Consider the following 25,487-nt stretch of genomic DNA (forward strand, 5'->3'; position numbering starts at 1 on the left):
TCACTCTCAGGTATAGCGTGTATGATGATAAATGGCTGGGAAATCAGGTAGTGAAGGAGATTTCATGGGAATTAAATCAAAATATCCAGATCATGGTGGGCAAAGAAGTTCCTTGCTAGGTTAACTCTCTATTTAAATATGTCTTACCATATTCTCACGATCTCTGACACAAGAAGCTATTTCTAAGAGGTCATAGCTGACTCTTTACTTTTCAGTAGATTTTTAAAGATTCTGATCCGAATTTGTTTGGTTTTTATACTGTATACAATGGGGTTCATAAGGGGTGGTACTAAAAGATAGACATTGGCCATGAGGATGTGAACAACCAGGGAAGCATTTTTCCCATATCGATGAATCATGGATAGTCCAGTCATTGGAGTATAGAATGTTAGGACAGCACAGATATGGGAGATGCAGGTATTCAAGGCCCGGAGGCGCTCTACCCTAGAGGCAATACTTAACACGGTTTTGAGGATCATAACATATGACAAAACAAGCAATACAGAGTCAATAACCATAGAAGACACCACTACCATCAAGCCATAGATGCTGCTGATTCTTCTGTCTGAGAGCACCACCTTCAGAATATCCTGGTGCAAGCAGAAGGAATAGGAGAGGACATTCATCCTCCCATACTCCAGATGCTTCAGGTGAAAGGAAGTTGGGAACACAAGTAAAGCAGCTCGAAGGGTCACTCCCACCCCAATCTTGATGACCATCTCATAGGTCAAAAGATTAGTGTATCTCAGAGGGTTCCAGATGGCCACCAAGCGATCAAAGGCAATAGAGAGTAGAATACCAGACTCAACAATGGAGAAAGTGTGGATGAAGTACATCTGGACCAAGCAGGCATCAAAATAGATCACACGGTGATTGAACCACAGGACACTGAGCATGGTGGGCAAAGAAGCAAAGGATAAGCCCAGGTCTGAGAGAGCCAGCAAAGAAAGGAAATAATACATGGGCTCATGAAGGGTTTGATCTGTCTTGAGGACAAAGAGGATGGCGCAGTTCCCTGTGATGGCCATAAGGTACATGGAGCAGATAGGGAGGGAAATCCATAAGTGGTGTTTTTCTAGTCCAGGAAAGCATGTCAGGAGGAAAATTGGGGGGCCTCCAGGAGTCTTTGATGTATGCTGTAAAATAAAAAATAAAACAGAAGAAAAGAAAGAAAATAAGCCATGTACTAAATGAGCAACTCAAAGTCCCTTACTTCTTTAGCAGCCCAGCTGAGCTGCTTACTGCAATGTTCTTTGTCCATGTCATCTCTAAAGAAGTCTGGGGACCAACAGTGAGGAAATATGTAGTTTGGGTTGAACTGTAGATCCCTTGGTGCTCTTGAGCTTACTTGTTTTCCTGAAGAGGTTTCATTATCCAACTAGGTAATATCTTCAGTGGTAGCTAGAATTCTAGGGAACCCAGCTAATTATCAGGCTTCTGCCCAGCAGACTGAAGAGGAAACACTGAAGCCAGCTCACTGTCCAGAGCAATTCTGGGTGGCATACCATACAATAAAAATAGAAGTATAAAAACAATTATAAATATAGGACAATCAAAATAAAAAATAAGTAAATAAATTTCTTGGCGGTAATGCTGAAGTGGCTCCTTGTCATTCTTTTCTTTAAGAATGAAGGTCTAGCCTATATCCTGGGCTTCCTGGGGGGTGGGGTGTCTCCTATCCAAGAATTTAGCAAGCCAGGAAAACTGTTTTCAAGGTCAGATAAAGTTGGCAGGATGACTCCTCCAAACCCTCCCTCTTCATTGGAATATGTTCTTCTCCAAACACAAATACTAACAAGCAATGGAGAATGAAGACATATCATTTCAACTTAGTAATTGATGGAAAGATGCAATTCTTTGGCAGAGTATCTCTCCCAACTTGGGAAATGAAAATGCAGGACAAAGTGAGGCAACCATAAATGAGGCAGGTGTCACATTGACAGATTAATCTGAATATCTTTTCCCATGCCTTTGTTGTTACTCTATGAAGTGCAAGTTTGTACTGTAGTGTATTTCTTAATTGCTAGTTCCATTAGTGTTGATAGTTGATTCTAAAAGGTAGAAGTTATCCACCACTTAAATGTCTTCATTGTCAATTCTGAAATTGATTACTACAGTTTACTGATGACCATCTTTCCGTTTAATTACGGTCCCATTTTCCCTATGCTCTTGACTTTTATTACAGGTATAGCTTGCAGGTCATTTGTATTTTCAGATCATCGGCATGGTACATGTTATTGATTTTTTTCCCCTCCAATTTTAAACTACACTTATCTTCCAGTCCAACCTCTTTCGATATATATTCTGCATATAGTTTGAATTAATAAAGGGAGAGTATTTAGCCTCCAACACTTCTTGACAGATCTTTCTGTCCTGCTATGTTCCATCTGGACTACGGTTTCTTGTCCTGTGTGTAGGATTTATATGAGAACAATGATTTGTTCTGGGATTTTCATTTTTCTAACAACATTCCAGAGCTCAATATGGTTGACACTATCTGCCACGCTATAGTCAATAAAATAGATATTGACTTCTTTATAGTATTCTTTCTGTTATCCAGCATGCATTTACATTAACTGTATCCCATCCCCAGAGAAGTAGCAGGATCAAATTATGAAAAGAAAACTGTGAAAATGCTTAGGAAACATGTTTCACTGCAATATTTTCAAGTTACTGGTTTAATCTGCAGGCTGATGATCTGTACTGACTTGCTTAAAGAAAGTTCCAAAATCCTTCTCATTTAGTGCCTTACCATAGACTCCATATATGGCCTACAACTTGGTTATGGCCAAAACATACTTGATTTACAAAGTGATGTCTTTACAAGTAGCAGCTATTTGTTTATATAAGCTGATCTAAAAAAAATAGCTAAGTCATTGGAGTCAATGAGTATTTTGGTAACCAATTAAATTTATACAAATTGTATTTTGGCAGTGTCCATTATTCCCTGGCAATGCATAACGTCATAATTGAAGCTTGGTAAATTAATTACAAAACATGAAACTATTGTAGCCATTTCAGGAACATTAATTCAATCATCTAAATGCTTCCACCAATGCAGAGTGAAAAGAAATTAACTCTTCTGACAAGCTTTTAAGAAAAAAAGTATAATGAGGAAAAATAATACCTGTTAATCAATCAAACTGGATTAGGATTTCTTGAGATTAGAGCTGAAATCAAGATTTTTGTAAGCAATCATCTTAATATATTTACAGAGGGCAAAGGAACACCAATTGTTCAGGAAAAAATCAGTAGCAAGCAACTCAGCTACTTTTGTGAATCAAATAATTCAGAATGACACAAAGGATATGGTTGTCACAGAGTCACAAGTTCACATTCAACTAGAAAGGACCTAACACAAAATATTCATTTTACCCATTTAAATCCATAACCAACTTTCTTTCTATTAAATTTAGTGAATTTATCAGCATATGGCAGTACCAGTACTTTGTTTCAGCACACAAGGTTAATAGGATGAATCTGCTTAATACTTGGGTGTTGAAAACTATGGACTAGCAAGATCATATGCTAAACTAAGAAGTCTTTAAAAATCCACTTTCACATTGTTGCCAAGGTGACTAATGGATATGTCCATGAACTTCTTACACATCAAGATCCAGAGTCGTTTAGGGCTTTATAAGTATAATAAGTACCAGCCACTTCCATAGTGCCCAGTATAACATTGAGAAACAGGATAATGTGCACATAACTTCCAAGCCCAAACACTACGGTGGCTACAGTTTTCTGCACCAATTGTAATCTTTGTATCTTTAAGTGCATCCCTTATAATAATCCAATGGTGATGTTTTGATGTCTACAATAAAAACATGACTTTTCCATTAATTTTCCTTTGGTTTCTGCCCTAACATATTCATCTCAACATTGCAAAGCACTTATTTCAATACTGTTTGAATGAATGGAATCCTAATTCCCAACATAGTGGTAAATAAAGGCATTATCTTTTTTGTCATTTCTGTGCCTTTGATGAAGAAACTATGAAGGGATTTCTTAGGAACGAACAAATATTGACCAGTAAGTGAATAGGAGAATTGAAAAATAAATATGAAAGATGCTCAAGAATCAGAGAAAGTGGCTGTCATTGAGATGGATCAAATTAAATGAATAAAATAAATAATACAACATTGCATATCACAGTGTTTAGTAAATATACTCTAAAGACAGTAAAAGCAAATATTGCATTTACAATAAAGGTGCAAAGCCAACTATAATTTAATCATACAGCTGTTTTAGTAGGCAAGAAGGCAGAGTGCTTGAAAAATAACCTGCCTTAGTCTTTGGCTATTCTCCTTATAGTATGAGTTGAATCCTTTTCTTAATTCTGGAACAGACTTTTTGCTTCACCAAAGACAAATCACTAAATCACTTTTTATCTCAACTGCTCCATCTGTTACTGAAATAGAATAGCACCATCAAGAATCCCAATTTTGAAATTTCTGATTTTTATTACAATGCTAGATCTGCATTATTATTTCTGCAATTATAGACGTTAAATATTTTCAGTGGAACAGTTTTTCACTATTGCAGTAATCATCCCATATTTACAAAATTCTTCCCTTTTTTTGCTTTAAATTGCATGCAGTCTAATAGAATAAAGCACACACTATAGGTAATACAGATAGTCCTCATTTAGCCACTGCCTCATTTAGTGTCTGTTTGCCGTTATGATGGTAATTAAAAAATAACTTTTGACCAATCCTTATGCTTACAACCTGTAAAGCAAAAGAAAACTAAAGTAAAATTGTAAGCATAATCGCAATTTCATTTTATTATTTATTTGTAATTTTGAAAGGGTAATAGCACATCTGTCATCACAAAAAGCTAACTAAAAATCCTTAAACTTTTGATCACATCTTGAACCACTTTTTTACATGCTGGAGATTATCCAGGACCTGCTTCCCAGATCTTAATCAAGACAAATCATTAAAAAAAAGTTGCTGCAAAAAACCCAGAATGAAATATTCAGCATTTTCTTTCTTTCTATGGCATGAAGAAATATGTGGCGTGGGAGGATTGGACTACAGACTCAGCTCCAAGCAACTCATATTAAGAATTAAATTGTCTGCTCCATTTTTGTTATTTAAGCTAAGGGAAACGGAGTGACAACATAGACAGCTAAAGTTCCTATTAACTAACAGAGCAGATACAATGCAGGCAATTAAAAACTTTAGCCATGCTGTTCACTTTTGTTCATTATCCTTGAGGGGACAACTCTAAAGAGAGAAGAAGTCTGGCCTTTACTTCTCTTTCTGCCATTTATTTTTATGTGAATGTGGATTACAAATATTACCACCAAATTATGTCTTTTTACTGTTGTGTTTTTCTATGTTCCCTATTTATCATACTTCTGATGGGAATAGTTCTAGGTAGGACTGGCTTTCAGTTTACAAGCATACAAGATCCACAAAAATATAATAAAAATAAATAAAAAGTAAATGGCACTGTGCAACATAACTATCAGTTCAGTGTAGTTATTAAACAGCAAAGGAGAAAGACCTAACTTTGGACCTCTACAAGAGAGTACCTACTAAACCAGCTTCTCATCCCCCTAATCACCAATTGTGCATTTAGGATTGAGTAGACCAATATGCCTGTTCCTCACAGGCAATCAAAAAGGCTACTGTGGACAATGGTATAAAACACCACTAAGATAGTGGTCCCCCACCTTTCCAGTTCTGCATACAGGCACCAGACTGGTGATGGGGGAGAGTGGATAGTTTCATGCGCGCGCCTGCAAGCTTGCACAAATGGAGCTTTGTGCTCTTGCATGCTCATCTGCCACTTGTGTGGCCCAGTTCCCAATGGGTTGTGGCCCAGTATCAGACCATGGACCAAGGGTTAGGAACCCTTGGACTAAGAGATCCAGAAGGGAGAAATCGCCCCCCCATCTGTATCCCAGAGAAGGCAATCAACCAATGCTGTTTGCCTCTCATACCTATCCATGAATCTTGATTGAAAGGAGTATAGATAACCTACTTCCTCGAAAGCCCATTGTGACAGAAGCAGTATATGTACACACATTTTCCTTATAGCTAGCCCACTCAGTGCAATTCCAATGAAGAAGAAGAAAAACTAAGATTTGTCAGCTAGACACATTATCAATTAACAATTTTATAAGCACTTGGATATTCTATGATTAACAGGAGCCAGCATGTGTTTGTTGAAAATAAATTGTCCCAACTAACCTTATCTCCTTCTTTGATAGAAATAATAACATAATAAATTAGGGGAATGTCATATACATAATGTACCTGGACTTTTGCAAAATCTTTGAAAATCTCTTATGATGTTCTAAAATGGTAAAATATGGGCTAGAATGATAATGTTGTTAGATGGATTTATAGTTGATGGATTAACTAAACCTGAAGTGTGTTACAGTTTATCTAGAGAAAGTTCCACAAGACCTGTCCTTTGACCATTGCTGTTCAATTTTCTTATTAAATATTTTATGGAAATTATTAGGAGAAAGTTGTGGAAAGCCTGAGCAATGGACTGAAATGAACAGGATGGAATTTAAAGGAAGAAATGTAATATGAAATGTAATATTTTGCATCTGAGTAGGAAAAATGTAAGTTAAATATCATAGTGCCGTGGTGGCGAAACTGTGGCATGCATTCCAAACTGGGCATGCAGAGTCCTTTCTCTCAACACATGAGCCAAAGGGATGCTCCCCTCCGCCTCTCCACGTGTGCCTGACTAGTGGGAACTAGAGAGGGCAGGGAAACCAAATCCAGTAGCGCTCTCATGGGAACAGCTGCAAGAGCTGGGTGGGGAGAGGGGAGCAGGTTTTGGCAGGAGTGCATCAAGAGAGTGAGTGAGCAAGCAGATGGCCTTTGGAAGTGTGGCAGGTGTGAGTTTGGAGAAGACAAATAGGACCTGGCGTCCATCTGTGCTTTGCAGAAGGCTAGCGGGGGAAGGAGGACATGTAGGTTTGGACTTTGGAGAAAGGGAGAGAGAGAGAGAGAGAGAGGAAGGAAGGAGGGGAGGGAGAAGGAAGGAAGGAAGGAAGGAAGGAAGGAAGGAAGGAAGGAAGGAAGGAAGGAAGGAAGGAAGGCTGGGCCCACCAGCACCGCTGGGCATATGTGTGGCCAGGCATACCAGGTGACACTGAAGCCAGCCAACCCTTCTGCGGGAGCACGGGGAGAAGGTGGGAGAACAGCTACCCCCGAGCACCACACCTGCCTCCCTTCGGGCTCCCTCGGCCTCTCCCCCATCCAGGCTGGGGTTGGTCAAATTCCCCCTGTGGCAGTGCTGCACCCATCCCTGGCTAGCCCTCCTCCTACATCTTCTTCCTTCTTCTGCAGCAGCCCCATGTGCGTCCCCATGTGCAAGCATGCCCCCACCATGCCAGGCAAGCAGAGCCGCGGCATCTGTGGCAGAAGAGTGAAGGCAGGCAGCTTCTGTTCTCACTCCCCTCTGGCCTCCATCCTCCTGAGGCCCGAGCTTGGTGTGTCCAAATGGCCGGCGATGGGCTGGAGAGTGCTGAATGGTGGCAGCTGCCCTGGGATGAGCAGTAGGCGGGGTGGGCACTCCCAATGTCCATGGAGGAAGAAGCAATGAGTAGGCTCTGTGCCCAGCCCAATCCAGCCCTGGCATGGCACAGCAAGTGAGGCAGCAGCCCCATGTGTATCCCCATGTGTGAACGCATCCCTGCCCTGCCAGGCAAGCAGAGTTGTGGCATCTACAGCAGAAGAGTGCAGGTGGGCAGTGGAAGGCACGAGGAGCCCTGATCCCAGCAGAGCCCCTCCCCACTCTCCTCCTCCCCCCTTCAGAAGAGCTGCAGGGCTCAAGAGCCTCCCCACACACCCACGCCCACACCCCCAGTCCCCAGGCCATGCTGGCCACCTTTCTCCCCAAAGGAAGGAGATGAGCCACCTTGGCAGCAGCTGCTGGGCATTGGATGGGCATTTTTCTAGTCCAGCTTCCCACACACACACAGACACACCACTCAAGCACCATATCTGACAGATGGCAGGCCAGGGAGAGCAAGATGCTGGTGACCCGAGGAGGGGTGGCCTTAGGGGATGCCGCTCACCTTGCAGCCAAGGCTGGGTTGGAAGACACACACACACACACACACTGACATGAGGGTGAGACAGACCATGCCAATCTGCCTTGGTGCTGCTGAGCTGGCACCCCTGACTCAAGAGAGGGGACCCCCCCTGCCCAACAGGGGATTTTTATTTTTTGTCTCGTTTTCCTCTTTTAAAAAGAATGCACCCCCAAATCTCATCTGCACTTTAAACTGTGTCTGTGAAAAGCAAAGCAAATATTTTGTTCACAGGTCTAGCCTTTTTTATTATTATTATTGAAGTTTTTCCTGAAGAAAACATGTTATTGTGAATTTGTTTTCAGTAGACATCCCAGCTAATGAATTTTAAAGACAACTGCTTTATGCATGTGTTAACAAAGATACTAGACATTCAGCTTCAAAAATATACAAGGAGGGGAAAGTGGTTGAGAAGGCAAGTAATATGTAAGACCAGAATCACATGGGACTTGCTTGGAGAGGGGGCAACTTTCCGTATGCTATCAGCACCAAGGACAGAGGTATGAGCGGCTTCGTTTATGGTGGTTTACAGAGATCCTCACAACGCTGCTGAATAAAACCCTACTGTAAATACTATCTATAAAATTATAAAATAGCTTGGAGGCAACATGGGGAATTCCTGTTTTCTTACACACTTGCTATGTTTCTGGAGGAAGGGCAAAGTTTCACACCCCTGTGACTTACGGTTCCAGAGCTGCGTGAGTCTACCATATTCTCTGAATTCTTTCACAGCATAATCAGACCAAGAAAGGTAAGACATGGTTTTCCTGTTTTGCATTTTAATGCTAAGTTATTATGTTTTAGAATGCTGCCTATAGACATTTTCAAATATTAAGAAGCTTGGGACGGAAAGATGATTAAAAGATATAAAGCCAATAAGAATCTGCCTAGAAAGCAGAATTTTTTAAAAAAATATTCAGTGGATGCAAACATAAAGAATATAGGAATAAGAACAGATTTATTTTTTCTCAATGATCTGCCTTTCTTAATTGAGAAAGATGCGTGTGTTTTACTTAAATAGTGGCAAAGGGATACCGATAATGCTGAGATAGTTTTATCCTGAAACTATATTTTTCAATGCAACCAAAAAATAGATTGTCTGCTTGAAAGAATCATGCACTGGAAAGTGAATATCCTAAGTAGAAACGTCCACTTCCTCATTTCAAGGAAGAACTATGAAAAGGAAGGACTGATGGTGAAAAAAAGTGAGTATAAGAATCTGGAGAGGAAATAAACAGGCAGAGAATGAAGTAAAGGATAAAATGAGAGTGAAAGATGAAGAAATTAAGAAAATATAGAGAAAGTCTGGGAAAATTAGTGAGCTTTTAATTGCAAATTTCAGCTAAGGGGTGTGTGTCAATCGCTCCCTATTGTCACAATTATTCAAGAAAGAGGTTCTAAAAATCACAAAGGTTTTATCTGAAACCAGCAAAAGTGTGTGTGTGTGTGTGTGTGTGTGTGTGTGTGTGTGTGTGTGTATACAGTGCTTTTTTTGTAAAAGAAAAAGGTGCCGGAACTCACACATGTCATAAAACCCACCTTGCCTACCCTACAAGGTTCCATCCAAAAAAGGTGCCGGAACTCCGTTCTGAGCGTTCTGTGAGAAAAAAAGCCCTGTATGTATATGTATATATATGTATATATATTTGTGTAAATTACTAACAAAGAATTAAGAGAGACTGAAATGCATTTCTAACTCATTAGTTTTCATCAGTCAGCCATATCCTTCTGAGATTCGAACCTGGGCTGATTGCATATTAGGCAGTGTATTTACCTCTTGAGCCACAGGATCTCTCTCGCTCTGTTAGCTTTCTGCAAGGGGAGATATGTGTCAAATGTTAACTATTTAGATTACCTTGCTAGGCCCCAAACATGGGGCAAATCTTTATTTCCTGTTTTCAGCCTATCTTGAAGGCCATCGAACAGGCTGTAGTCACACCAGACAGTTCATATATTTGTGTAAATTACTAACAAAGAATTAAGGGAGACTGAAATGCATTTCTAACTCATTAGTTTTCATCAGTCAGCCATACCCTTCTGAGATTCGAACCTGGGCTGATTGCATATTAGGCAGTGTATTTACCTCTATATATGGATGTTTGGTCATTTGGGTTTTTTCCCGTGTAGAATTGAAGGTGTAGGAGCAATGTTTCGACGGAATCCCATCCGTCATCCTCAGGCTGGTGGCTTCAGCTTCCTTCTTCTGGGAGAAGCATGTGGTAGTGGCTGTTTGTTCCTCTTTTTTAAACTGCCAGAGGGGGTGTGTTCTGTGGGTGGAGGTGTGCTCTGATTGGGTGGGGGATTAGGTGTGTTCTGATTGGGTGGGGGGGTGTTTTGAATGGTGGGTGTGTTCTGATTGGGTGGGGGTGTGTTTTGAGTGGATGGGCTGGTCTCAGCTGCCAGCCTTAGACCTGAGCTGGTGAGTTGTGCTGCTTTTGTTCGGCTTCGTGTTTGTGGTGGTGCCATGTTTTTATAGTGGGTGTCAGTTTGCTTATTGTGTGGTTTGGAGGGGTTTAAAGTGGCTGGTGTTGCAGCTGTAGTTAGGTTTCTGTTTTGTGGTTGTGCGTCATTATCATTGTGGGTTCGGATTTGCTTTTAGAATGGTTGTGTGGTGGTGATGTCATGTGATGTTATCATGAGTTTGGGTCTGGTATCATTCTTGGTGGTTGGGACTCATCTGTCAATCAAGGCGGGTTTCCAAATGGCTGGTAGGCGAGAGGTATCATCTTGTTTGTTCATGCTGTGGGGGCGTTTTTCTATCTCAATGGCTTCTCTGATTATTCTGTTGTTAAAATGTTCAATTTTGGCGATAGTTTTGGTTTTTTTAAAATCAATTTCATGTCCCGTGGCTTCAAAGTGTTGGACCAGGGATGAAGTTTGTTCTCCCTTTCTGAGTGAGTTTTTGTGCTCTTCAATGCGTGCACTTATTCTTCTGTTGGTCTGTCCGATGTATGTGCTGGGGCAGGTGGTGCATGGGATTTCATATACTCCTTGGTTTTCTAACCCAATTATGTCTTTGGGGTTTCTTAGGATGGTGGATACTTTTCTGTCTGTGTAGAATGCTGTTTTGATGTTGTGTTTTTGGAGGATCTTGCTGATTCTGTCTGTGGTCCCTTTTAAGTATGGGAGGAGGGCTTTGCCATTTTCTTGTTCTCTGTCTTGGGTTTTTGTGGGTGTCTCTCTTCGGATTAAGTTGGTAATCGTGTTTCTTTGGAATCCATTGGCTGTTAGTACATTAGTGAGAGTGTGTAGTTTGGTTTTTAGGTGTTGTTCGTCAGCTAGGTGTTTTTTTCTGAAGATGAGTGTCTTGGCTACGGAGTTGATCTGTGCTGGGTGGTGGTGTGAGAGTGCGTTCAGATAGCGGTTTGTGTGTGTTTTTTTTATGGTAGATAGTGTGTCCTAGGGAGCCGTTGGATTTCTTGTAGACTAAGACATCAAGGAAGGGAAGTTGATTGTTAGCTTCTGTTTCCATGGTGAATTGTATTTTGGGGTGTAGGCTATTGAGGTGTGTGTGGAAGTCATCCAGTTTTTCTTTGCCGTGTGGCCAGATTACGAAGGTGCCATCTACGTATCTGAGCCAGAGTTTGGGTTTGTGGTTGGATTTTTCTAGAGCGAGGGTTTCAAAGTGTTCCATGTAGAGGTTTGCAATGACAGGTGAAAGGGGTGATCCCATGGGTGCTCCTTCCGTTTGTTTGTATCTTTGTCCATTGTAGATGAAGTATGTGTTAGATAGGCAGTGGTTGGTCAGATCTAGGATGTGTTTTGGGAGGGTTGTATTTATTTAGGATAGCTGTCAAGGCTTCTTTGATTGGCACTTGGGTGAAGAGGGATACAACATCGAAGCTCACAAGTAGGTCACAGGTCTGTAAGTTTAGTTTACTTATGATCTCTATGAATTGGAATGAGTTTTGTACGTGTGAGGTGATGGAATTTGTGTAAGGCTGTAGTTGTTTGGCAAGAAATTTGGCTAGATTTTGTAGAGGTGAGCCTATGGAGCTGACTATGGGTCTGAGTGGGGTTCCTTCTTTGTGTATCTTGGGCAGACCATAGAGCTTGGGACATCTGGATGATTTTTCTCTGGGAATGATTGTTTGCTGGATCTCTTCACTGATGGGGGTGGCTTTTATTTTGGATTTTGTGGTTTTTTTCCAGGTAAGTGGTGGGATCTGTCTTGAGGAGTTTGTATGTGGAGTCTCGGAGTAGGTTGGATAATTTGGTATGGTAGTCAGATGAGTTCATTACCACCGTGGCGTTGCCTTTGTCTGCTGGCAGAATGATTATGCTGGTGTCTTTTTTTAGGTTAAGTAGTGCTGGTGCAGAGAATGTTGGTAACTTCGAGTCTGATTTTGTTGGCGTCGTCAGGGTTAATTTTGGTCAGGCTGGATTCGACTCCGCATATAATGGTTTCCGTGGGAATGTGTTTGGGACAAATATATATATATATATATATATATATATATATATATATATATATATATATATATGCAAATTATTCAAATTGCTAATAAAGAATTTGGGAGGCTAAGATGATCATTTCGAACTCTTTATGTTCTCATCAGTTAGTCATACCCTTTATCTGAGATTCGAACCTGGGCTGATTATATATCAGGCAGTGTTTTAACTTCCTGAGCCACGGGTTCTTTCTCTCTTTTATTAGCTGGAAGGCAAGGCAAATGTATGTTTAAGTATTTGTCAAGGCTTTTTGAATGGACCTTGCTAATTAACTCTTTCATTCCTGTTTTGGCCCGACTCAGATAGAGTATATATATATATACTCTATCTATCTATCTATCTATCTATCTATCTATCTATCTATCTATCTATCTATCTATCTATCTATCTATCTATCTGAAAACATGGTCACAAACAGTGTTATCCATTAGTTATTCTTGTACTAAAGACAGTTTCTTTGAGGTTTTTCAGGCAGACTGATATTCTGCTATCAGGAAAAGCTAAGAGTTAAAAAGTTGAAAATTGCAAACAAAAACTGTAAATAGGAATCTGATTTGGAGTTCATATAGAATGATGAAGAAAATAATGTTGTTGATATGGTTGCATTGTTTCTAGTTTTTTGAAGACTGCAGTTTTGATAAGCCATTTTAGATCTGTATAGTCATACACAGATGTCTACTGTATAGGATAATAGATTGTAGCAATTTCTAGAGATTGGAGTACATGTAAAATAGCTTTCAGAAGAATACTATATGCAAAATGTACCAATGTCCAGATGTTTAAAGGTATTTCTGCAGTTCTGGAAGTTTTTATCTTTGCTTTTGGAGCACAGTGCAGTCTGGGTCCATTAATAATATTAAATGAAGTTATAGTTAGAAATAATCCCTAACTCCATGGAGCTCTTGGACAAAAAAACCACAACAACTCATAATTTTCACTTATAAAAAGCTACAATGATGTTGTCACAAAGGACTTTTTAATAGAATAATTCCTGTTGCCTATCTGGCAAAAATCCACCAATTTCGAGAAATGTTATTTAATCTCTTTAGCGATGGCCCCATGGTCAGCTTGGTTTTCAAACCTCAATCTTTCATTCTAAAGAACTGCATGTGTACGTATCCTGTCAATTCTATGAAATCTGATCCCAAAAATTCAATGGAATTTTGTGCTAGGTAGAGTAAGTCAGGGCTCTGCCAAACACATCAGCCTGCAAATTCAAAAGACAAGAGTAAAATACAGAAGAGAATAATAAGGAATATACTTATTATATAACTTATACAACTCTTGGCCAGGGTTACCCTTTCTGAATCATGGAAATAATGAGGAAACAGAAGGCAAATAGTCTTTTTGATCAAATACTTTTCTTATCCAGAGAGAGAGAGAAAGAGAGAGAGAGAGAGAGAGAGAGAGAGAGAGAGAGAGAGAGAGAGAGAGAGAGAGAGAGAGAGAGAGTTCAGACTCTTTAATGCCTTCTTCATGTCTTAACAAGATCAACTTTTCCTACTTTCACAGAAAGCAGCCATAGCTTGCAGATGCTAATTTGGAGGAGGTAATCTTACCAATCTCTTCATTATTGCAGCTAAATCATTAAGAATAGCAACTAAATTCATTTTGAAGATGATTAAAGCTAAATTGAATATTTTCAGAAAATAATCATTAATTGATTGGGAACAAGAACTTTTGGATGTCCTGCTGTTCACCCCCTGCTGAATGCTGCCTTGAACTTACGGTTTATAGTATATAAAAGATGTCTGATTTCTTTGAAACTTTTAATAACTTTATTGAGATGATTAGGGATCTGAGGAAGGAAGAAATTGTTCCTAGCACCGTATTTTGCCTTTTGCAGAGCTTCTGTATTCAGACCCCTTCATGGATTACTGCCTTGTCATGGCGAAGGGGCTTGCGTAATTCAATGAAGCTATGAGCTATGCCGTGCAGGGCCACCCAAGATGGACAGGTCATAGTAGAGAGTTCTGACAAAATGTGATCCACTGGAAAAGGAAATGGCAACCCACTCCAGTATCTTTGCCATGAAAACCCCATGGACAGTACCAAGAGGCAAAAAGATATGATGCTGGAAGGTGAGCCCGTCAGGTCAAAAGGCTTCCAATATGCTACTGGAGAAGAGCAGAGGGCTAGTACTAGTAGTATCAGAAAGAATGAAGTGATTGAGCCAAAGCCAAAAGGACACTCAGCTGTGGAAATGTCTGGTGGTGAAAGGAAAGTCTGATGCTATAAAGATTTTTTCTCCATAGAAACCTGGAATGTAAGATCCATAAATCAAGGAAAGCTGGATGTGGTCAAATAAGAGATGACAAGACTGAATATCGACATCTTAGGTATCGGCGAACTAAAATGGACAGGAATGGGTGCCCATCAGGTATACTACTGCAGGCAAGAATCCCTCAGAAGAAATGGAGTAGCCTTCATAGTCAATAAAAGAGTAGGAAAAGCAATACTGGGATACAATCCCCAAAATGACAGAATGATCTCAGTTCGAATCCAAGGCAAACCATTCAATATCACAGTAGTCCAGGTCTATGCCCAACCACCGGTGCTGAAGAGGATGAAATTGACCGGTTCTATTAAGCCCTACAGCACCTTATAGAACTAACACCAAAAATTGATGTCCTTATCATCATGGGGAATTGGAATGCTAAAGTAGGAAGCCAAAAGATAACCAGAATAACAGGGAAGCTTGGCCTTGGAGTACAAAATGAAGCAGGGCACAGGATGATAGAATTTTGTCAAGAGAATATGATGGTGATAGCACTCTTTTCCAACATCTCAAGAGACGGCTCTACACATGAACATCACCAGACAGTCAACACAGAAATCAGATTGACTATGTGCTCTGCAGCCAAAGATGGAGAAGCTCTATTCACTCAGTAAAAACAAGACCAGGAGCTGACTGTGGCTCAGACCATGAGCTTCTCGTTGCAAAGTTTAGGCTTAAACTGAAGAAAGTAGAGAAAAGCACTAGGCCACTCAGGTATGAATTAAATCATATCCCTGTTGAATATACAGTAGAGGTGACAAATAGATTTAAGGAATTAGATTTGATAGACAGAGTGCCTGAAGAACTATGTACAGAGGTTCCCAACATTGTACAACAGGTAGCAACCAAAACCATCCCAAAGAAAAAGAAATGCAAAAAAGCAAAATGGCTGTCTGAGGAAGCTTTGCAAATAGCTGAGGAAAGGAGGGAAGCGAAAGGCAAGGGAGAAAAAGAAAGATATGCCCAATTGAATGCAGAATTCCAGAGACTAGCTAGAAGAGATAAGAATGCCTTCTTAAATAAACAGTGCAAAGAAATAGAAGAAAGCAATAGAATAGGGAGGACCAGAGATCTCTTTAAGAAAATTGGAGAGATGAAGGGAATGTTTCATGCAAAATGGCAGGGAGCTAACAGAGGCAGAAGAGATTAAAAAGAGGTGGCAAAATTACACAGAAGAACTATACAAGAATGAGTTTAACATCCCTGATAACCGTGATGAGGTGGTCACTGATCTCGAGCCAGACATCCTAGAATGTGAAGTGAAGTGGGCCTTAGGAAAGCTGAGCAACAACAAAGCTAGTGGAGGTGACAGTATTCCAGCTGAGCTATTCAAAATCTTAAAAGACGATGCAGTAAAAGTGCTACACTCAATTTGCCAGCAAATTTGGAAAACTCAACAGTGGCCACAGGATTGGAAAAGATCAGTTTACATTCCAATTCCAAAGAAAGGCAGTGCCAAAGAATGTTCAAACTATCGCACCATTGCACTCATTTCTCATGCTAGTAAAATCATGCTTAAAATCCTACAAGCTAGACTTCAGCAGTATGTGGATCGAGAACTACCAGAAGTACAGGCAGGATTTCGAAGAGGCAGAGGAACTAGAAATCAAATTGCCAACATACGCTGGATCATGGAGAAAGCTAGGGAGTTCCAGAAAAACATCTACTTCTGCTTCATTGACTATGCTAAAGCCTTTGATTGTGTGGATCATAACAAACTCTGGCAAGTTCTTAAAGAGATGGGAGTACCAGACCATCTTATTTGTCTCTTGAGAAACCTATATGCGGGTCAAGAAGCAACAGTGAGAACTGGACACGGAACCACTGATTGGTTCAAAATTGGGAAAGGAGTCCGGCAAGGCTGTATACTGTTGCCCTGCCTATTTAACTTATATGCAGAGCACATCATGAGAAAGGCAGGGCTAGATGAATCAAAAGTTGGAATTAAGATTGCCGGAAGAAATATCAACAACCTAAGATACGCAGATGATACCACTCTAATGGCAGAAAGTGAAGAAGAACTAAAGAGCCTCTTGTTGCGGGTGAAGAAGGAGAGTGCAAAACTTGGGTTGAAACTTAACATTAAGAAAACCAAGATCATGGCATCTGGCCCTCTCAATTCTTGGCAAATAGATGGGGAAGAAATGGAGGTAGTGACATATTTTGTTTTCCTGGGCTCCAAGATCACTGCAGATGGGGACTGTAGCCAAGAAATTAAAAGACGCTTGCTCCTGGGGAGGAAAGCCATGGCAAATCTAGACAGCACACTAAAAAGCAGAGAGATCACCCTGCCAACAAAAAGTGTGTATAGTCAAGGCTATGGTCTTCCCATTTGCAATGTATGGCTGTGAAAGCTGGACCATAAGAAAGGCTGAGCACCAAAGAATTGAGGCCTTTGAACTCTGTTGCTGGAGAAGACACCTGCGAGTCCCTTGGACTGCAAGGCGATCAAACCGGTCAGTCCTAGAGGAGATCAACCCTGACTGCTCTTAAGAAGCAGTGATTTGCTTAAAAATCTAATTGCCAAATATGCCTATAAGAGGAGACCCCTGTTTGCTGCTTTTATAGACCTTACAGCAGCATTTGATATGGTAAATAGAGACGTACTGTGGAGTAAATTGACATCTCTTAAAATAGAACCCAGACTTCTGGCTTTGATTAAAGCCCTTTACACAAGTACCTGTTTGAGGGTGCGGTATGGGGTTAATGGGGCCCTGACTAATAGGATTCACACAAATAAAGGGATAAGGCAAGGGTGTATCCTGGCCCCATTATTATTTAATTTATACATCAATGATTTGCCAGGGTTAATGAAGGATACCATGGTACACATGCCGATGATCCTAAATACTTACTGTAACAGCTTGCTTTATGCTGATGATATGATTTTATTATCATACTCACAAGTAGGATTACGTAGGCTATTAAGAAGATTCAGCTCTTATTGCCAGGATAACTCCCTAATTATTAGCAAATCCAAATCGAAAATAATGGTGTTTGGAAGAAACCATCAGAGACATAAGTGGCAATTAGACGGTGAACCAATTGAACAGGTTAATACCTTTGTATATTTGGGAGTAACTTTTTCCAAGACTGGATCTTGGGCCTGCCATCATCAACGAAGTACATTTAGAGCAAAAGCCCGTTTGAATTTATTGCTCAAACTAAAGAATCATAGTTACCCAGGGTCCCTAGCTCCACTACTCAAAGTTTATAAGGCTAAGGTTACGACAATGCTCTTGTATGGAGCAGAAATTTGGGGTCTTTATTCAACCACAGCTTTAGAACGAACACAGTCCCAGCATCTGAGATGCATTTTGAGTGTAGATCCAAGAACATCTGCTGCAGCAGTTAGAGCTGAATTGGGAATTCATACAATTCAGGCATTATCTAAAATTAGAGCTTATAACTACTGGTGCAAAGTTAATGAAATGGAGACTGATAGACTCCCCAAATTATGCCTACTAGAGCAAATAAAACTACAATCACAAATCTCCTGGATCACCAAACTAACAAATTTTGTAAGAAGCTGTGGCCTTCCTGTTTCTTGCGTAACAGGAGAACAATCTAAAAAAGGAGTTGCCCAAAGAATTAAGGATATAGAAGCACAAACTGATATAGCTATCCTTAGTAAGGTGGGTAACTTGAAATGGCTGAGTAAATACAAATGTACTTTTCAAGTGGACAGTTATTTGAAGTCACAACTCCCAAAACATCTTAGGGAGATATTTACGAGAGCAAGATTTGAACAGCTTGACACAATGGTCAGATATGGGAGATTTCATGCTATACCGTACAATGAGCGTCTCTGCATTTGCGGAGCGGCAGAGGTAGAGGACCTGGCTCACATCCTATTTGACTGTTGTTTGTATAAGAGGGTGAGAGACAGGTATCTTGGTCTATATACCAAACGAATGACCCATTGGGATCCCCATATCAAAATAACTTACCTTATGTCCGGCCAGAACTTGAAAATAACATCCAATGTAGCACAGTATTTGAACAAAATGATCCAGTTAAGATCTGCATATGTGGGACTGATTGGGGTAGATTGTAAGGGCGACTCCGAAATATAATGTTTCCATATTTTATCTATATCTTAAATTTGCATTTTATTACTATTTTAACTTAAATTGTATTTTAATTTCATTTTAAATTGTATTTTATCAAATTCCATTTCGGATTGCTTTTATCTAGTTTTGGTGACGGTTTGTTGCTGGAACTTTGTACTTTGATATGGCCCAAGGGCTAATCAATAAAAGTTGTTAAAACTGCTGTTTTGTAGATCTCCTTCATCATAATGGGATCCCTCAGCTCTCCAAATTTTATCATATCAGTCATAAATTGGCAGAATAACTTCAATTATCACAGCTTCATGCCTACTCTGCCCTCTTTTCCTCCATCTTGATTTTGGTCATTGTTTTGGGGAATGTTCTAGTCTGCCCAGCAGTTCTGAGGGAACGGAACTTGCAGACTACTACCTACTACCTTGTGGTAAGCCTAGCAATAGCAGACCTGCTGGTTGCCATTTTAGTGATGCCATGGGTGGTATATCTTGAGGTGAGTAAAACTTTGGCTGCTGGTATATGGGCATCACTTGATTTATTTCAACCCATTTAAACCGAATAGTGAATACTGTAATCCAAATTGTTTCTTTTTCTTCAAATTCAGTAATTATGAGATTACTGGCAAAAATATTACTTGCAGGTCATATGGTTAAATTGATCTATCAGAGAAATATTGGGATATAACTTCCTAATATATAAAATTGATGAGTTATGTGAAAATACATGATAAAGAAACAATAATAAATATGCTGGGTGATTACATACTAATTATCCCATCAAACTGTTAGAACTTCACAGTCCAGTTCACTAAATAGTAAGAACTCTAAGAGCAGAAGGAATATCAAAGGCATATTAGCAAAGGTTTAGAATGAAGTCACTGGAATTCTGTACTAATTTCTCAAATATGTAACTTGTGATGGGGATTCAGACCATTATAATTCTAGCTAGCACTATTTACCCATTAGATTTCTGGAAGGAGTTATACTCAAATGATGTCTAGAGTTCCAACTAAGTTTTCTAACATCCAGCCTAATCATGTCTACATCTCTCCTGAATAACTGCAGCTTGCCACAGGAAACACCAGCAATCAGTACTAACTGAGCAAGCTCAATCTTCAATAGGTTTGCTTTGCAAATTTCACCTTACAGAGGTTATTTGCCCTTAGAATACTTTTTCTTTTTTTGCAATATTTGGTTTCCCTATCTTGACAGTAGTTCTTATCATGTGTGTGCAGTAACATTGACTGTAATAGGATTTTTAAAATGTTTTTTGTAATGAACAGGATTCAGCATATGAATTTGCATAAAGAAACAACTAATGTTTAATTTTTGAAGTATATTGATAGAAGGCATGAGACTGTCAGCAAAAAGCGTTCCCTCCTGGTTTCACATTATCTCTATAGTCCATGCCCTGTTTGAAGGCTTTAGCTATAAGTTAGAAGGCTCTTAGGTCCCAATTGTGTTGAATATATACCTTTCTTATGTTCCAATATGATTGCTACAGTATTAGGGAATATCCATATGAGAAACTGCCACCATTGAATATTCTTAATTCCCATGTAATTCAATGATTTTAAAGTGACAAGCTGTATTAAGATGATACACTGTAGTCATACACTTGCTCATATGAGTTGGCAGCACATAAATTCAATAAATCAGTTAAATGGCATTTTTAATTTCTTCATCAGTCATTCCCTACTTTATGCTTTTCATATATGCTGGGTCCACTAATTAAGAGTTCTGTGATTTGAACATCCAACATAGCTGGAGAGTTGGGGGAAGATAATTGATAATGAAATTGTGGCAAATAAGATTTCAGAGAGTTAGAATTTATTAATTAAATTTACATGCTACCCATCTCTCTCTAATAAGGCAACTCTGGGCAGCTTGTATTGTATGCAAAGAACTGTAAGCAAAATGTGGGGGGTTTTTTGGGCTCAATAGAGCAAATCACTTCTAGCACCTTTTCAACTTGCATAGATGCCATATTTTTGGAATTTGGTTGCCCTTAACCTTAGCTAGTATGGCCTTTAAGAATTCTGAGAGTTAAGGATTTCTGGAAAAGATATAGCAAACTGAGCAGAAGCAGGGCCAATAACCACAGCAAAGAACCAGGAACCGCTGAGCAGAATGGTTTCTTACAATCTATCTGGATTAGGAGAGGATAGAAGATAACCCACATGTGCTCTGGAAAGCTGCCCCTTTCAGAATGATGGCTTTCTGCAGATTTAAGTGCTGGGAGATGATGAGATTAATCATTTTACTTAAATGAGTAAATGAGACTAAATTCACAAACCTCACTCCCTGATCATTTTTGGAAAATGTTCATTAACTATTTCTAAGCGCTTAGAAATCTTCAGAATGACAAGTCTGAAAATCCAGTTCAATCCTGAAAAGAAAATTTTAATTATAAGCTTAAGAATTTAAAGTATCTGAAATAAGCAGCAAAAAGCTAAATAAAAATTTGATCTTGGAAAGTTGTAAGTGGACTAAGTTTCTAGGTAAATTTGGAATATTGAAACATTTAGTATAAGATTTTGAAATTAGGGTTATAAAGACAAACAACTTATCATGGGAAATAGATACTAGATATAACAAAGATAAGCAAGATATAACAAAGATAAACAATTCCATATTTCAGAAACTGAACAGTACAGGGGACTAAAGATTTTAGGTACAGGAAAGATGTACAAGCCTATAAGATGGTGCAGAACATTATAACAATGAAAATATTGAAGAAGACTTTTGAAGAACAGAGCTATTGGTAGCCACAATATCTAGTGTCAGAAGTGATGTCTGCTTCTATGGATATTCCATGTCCCAAAGTTATTACTGAAGAAATGACAGATGTAGAACAAATTTTATCTGATAAGATAGAGATGGTTTTGAACGTGGATTTATAGCTCATAGGCCAAGAGAATGACTTAGAAAAGGATATTTCATTGGATTTACAAAAGAATCTGGCTGAGGTTTTAAAATGTAAATGGGAAATTCAAAAGATAAACCAAGAGGGTGACATGAATAATTTTTTCCTCTTCGATTTATAAAAGAGATTTGTTAAAGCCTTGAGGAACTCTATATGATGGGACAAAAAAATGAAGACAAATTGAATCTTATGATAGTATTTAAATTAAGACTGTTACAAGTAAAAGAAATAGATATAAAGTTGGTTTATTTCATCACAATTAAAACAAGATATGTTATTACTTCTGGAAACACTTTTGTGCACATTCTTCTCACACTAGGACTGAAAATATTATCTTTTATGGAATTGTTTATAGATAGGTCATAGGATATGAGCTAAATGTTTGTAACCTCAAAGGGGGAGGGTAAAACATTGCTAATTTTTTCAATTTGTGGTGAAGTTTGGAAGTCATTTCTTTATATATTTCTTTTCTCCTTTTTTATCTTTATTTGCTTTTTCATTTGATTTTTTTACTGCTTTCTACTATTTTCTTCAAGTTTAGTTTGGATTAGATTTTATTATTATAATCAAAACCTGTAATAAAAGTATATATAAGAATTCTGGGAGCTGATATGTATTGAGGTCATCAGACCCGGAACATCTATATTTTAGTAAGAATGCCACACTTCCCCCCAAAAAAAACAGTAATTAAAAGATAACTTAAAGGCTTATATTGCTGATAGGCAACCTAATACAAATGCTAGTAGTTAATTATTCATATCATGTCACACTAGCTCAAAATAAAAAATTGAAATAATATAATACAAATCCAATTATGTTCACACAATGAAATGTGTACCAATATACTAAACTGTTCTGAAAAAGAAATTGTCTCTGTAAAATTGCTGGAAAAACCATAAAGTGGAAAGACAAAAAGAAAAGGACTTTTGTGAATATAAGTGGGGATATTAACAGAGAATAAGATCTGATTTAAAGGCTGTAATCTTTTGTAGCCCAGAAAATCTTTCATCTCAAGAATTCAAAGCACTGCGTTGTTATCAGGTCCTTTCTACTTACCTCTGAAGAGAGGAGGGGTGTTAAGCTTTTATCATTCAATAATTGGTAAGAGAAGATTATGCTTTAGCTAATCTCTTATTCAAAGGAAGTAAATGAACCTTTTTTTTAAAAAAATGAGAATTTGGAAAGAATCAGCAAAGAAATGCTCAGTAGATTATTTAGAGGAGCTTACATACCCTTATAAAATCTTATAACAGAATTCATAGTTGAGGTAGTCACATTCATTCACAACTGTCAATACTGGCACAGGCCCTACCACATTTCTGGGTCCCCATGTCTGATAATACTAATACTAATACTAATAATAATGTTCAATTATTAGTAAGCTTCATAAATCCCACAAAATAAAGCTCAGTGGCTTGGAACCAGAAAACTTTTTTTCTGTTGTAGTTCTTATATGAAGAATAGGCAATAATAATAATAATAATAATAATAATAATAATAATAATAATAATAATAATAATAATAATAATAATAATAGATTGGAAGGGACTTTGGAGGTCGTCTAGTCCAACCCCCTGCTCAGGAAGGAAACCCTATACCATTTCAGACAAATGGCTGTCCAGTCTCTTCTTAAAAACTTCCAGTGTTGGAGCATTCACAGCTTCTAGAGTCAGGTTGTCCACTGATTAAATGTTCTAACTGTCAGGAAATTTCTCCTTAGTTCTAGGTTGCTTCTCTCTTTGATTAGTTTTCCTCCGTTGCTTCTTGTCCTGCTTTCAGGTGCTTTGGAGAATAACTTGACTCCCTCTTCTTTGTGGCAGCCCCTGTTGACAAAACCATGTTCTCAGGTCCTTGGGAAAAGCCAGAAGGATCCTCTCTTTATTCTATCTATATCCCTACCTTTTCTATCTGTATGGAGGTGGGGCAGAAGGTAGATGCTTTAGTCAAACAGCTTTCCACATTTTTTTAAAGAAACACTATACAGTGATCTTCTGCGAAATGTATTATGGAAAGAAGCATCAGGAGAGAAAAAATGAACAAGGATGGACCTATTGTTTACAAATAACCTCCCTCATTTCCTACCTCCCCCACCACTCCTTGTCAGTTGTGACGTGCTGCTAGTGTTATTACTATTGATAATACTTGTATAGATATCAATAGTTCTTGGAAGAACTACCCCATGTTCAAGTGTGTTTATATCCAATTTTTACCCTACACTCTAAAAATTCCAGACAATAACACCTATCAGTTCCAGTCATCTGGCTGGGAATGATGGCAACTGTGTGTTCCCTCCTCCGCTAGAAACAAGAACATTAAGAAGAAAGCTGCTGCTGAAATCTTGCCCTTAGGAAGACCAGTTGGCGACATGAAGGTACTTCTGAGAAATGGTGTGTTTTGCCCAGCTGGGTGGTAGCAGCTGCCTTGACAATAACAGTAGAAAAGTCTGAGAGTTTTTGCATGTTTTTAACCAGTGAATCTCCAAAGTGGTAAGCTTGGTGTTATGTTCAAAGGAGTCACCCATGTCTGGATTGGGGTCTGGTCACTGCTCTCTGCTTGCGTATTATAAAAACTGACAATGACCACCTAATTTGCACACAACTCAGGGTGGCTTAGCAATGTGACTCAGCCTCCTTCCTACCTGCTGCTCCCAAGGCTTTCTGCTTATGCTTCTAGCCTTTTAACCCTTCTGGCATTTACATATTTGAGACCTGTCCTCAGATTTGCATACAACATCCACAGGACCCCAGATCCCAATTTAAGAGCTCCATCTGATCGGAATGATTCCTTCAGCAGTGTGAAACACTGTCAAGTAAACGATGCTGCTTTTAACATTCTAGTCTTATTTCTCATTTTGTGAGGGAAACATTCTATTTACTGTTTTAGATTTATAATCCTAAATGACATTATTGCAATACTAGAAATCTCAGTTGGAAACACAGAATGTCATTGGCAATAATCTCAGTCAGTCTGCCTCAGGCAATATAATGAAGAAGAGATGGTGGATATTTTTGACTGCAGCTGTTTAGTTATATTATGAACTTTATAATTGGCAATTACACTAGAAACACAAATTGTTCAAAATACTAGCATTTTGTGCATCAGCTTAATATTGGCCTTATACTAACTGATTGCCAAGAATAGTTATCGAGGTAAGAGCTGAAGCAGATAATATATTTGAATTGGGAGATGCTTTCGAAAAAAAACATTTCAGATCCAAGGGCTGTAGTGGCTGTGATGGTAACTGAGTGATATCTTACAGAAAAAGATTAAATTTAAAAAAAGCCAAAACCTTTGGTTATGGGAAATGGATTATCAAAGGTTAAAGTTTATTTTACATGATTTCTTTTAAAAATGTATATTAAACAGAAAGCTATGCAATTATTCAGTATTGTCTTAAATTGCTGCAAGAGGTCACCAAAAAGAGTTACAAAGTCTATGTTGGCCCCTAAGTCCAAGGCTATATATGACTAAATCTCTGTCACTTTCTGTTTAACAAAAGAAAATTTGCTTTTTCTGACTGGGGAAAAATATGTACTGTGCACCACTTTTGCTCTTAGCAAGAGCAACAAGGCAAGGTCTGTAGTGAAGTTCGTTTTCTATTGGTGGCATTTGTTAGGCAACAAGAAAGACACTTTTGTTAAGTCCAATAGGAGAAAATTATCCAGGATGTTCTCTTGATTTATCATTAGCATTTCCC

General features: G+C 38.8%; 1 protein-coding gene across 1 annotated transcript; it reads right to left on the bottom strand.

The window, feature by feature from the left end:
• Positions 1-182: 182 nt before the first annotated feature.
• LOC310640400 (olfactory receptor 51G2-like) lies at positions 183-8,828 on the bottom strand (the record flags this gene model as incomplete). The annotated part of the gene is made up of 2 exons (XM_083362609.1): positions 183-1,186; positions 8,753-8,828. 2 exons carry the CDS (start codon positions 8,826-8,828, stop codon positions 183-185), a joined length of 1,080 nt encoding a protein of 359 aa, XP_083218735.1.
• Positions 8,829-25,487: the final 16,659 nt, after the last annotated feature.

The sequence above is a fragment of the Vipera ursinii genome, assembly GCF_947247035.1.
Source record: "Vipera ursinii genome assembly, chromosome: 4".
Lineage (NCBI taxonomy): Eukaryota > Metazoa > Chordata > Lepidosauria > Squamata > Viperidae > Vipera > Vipera ursinii.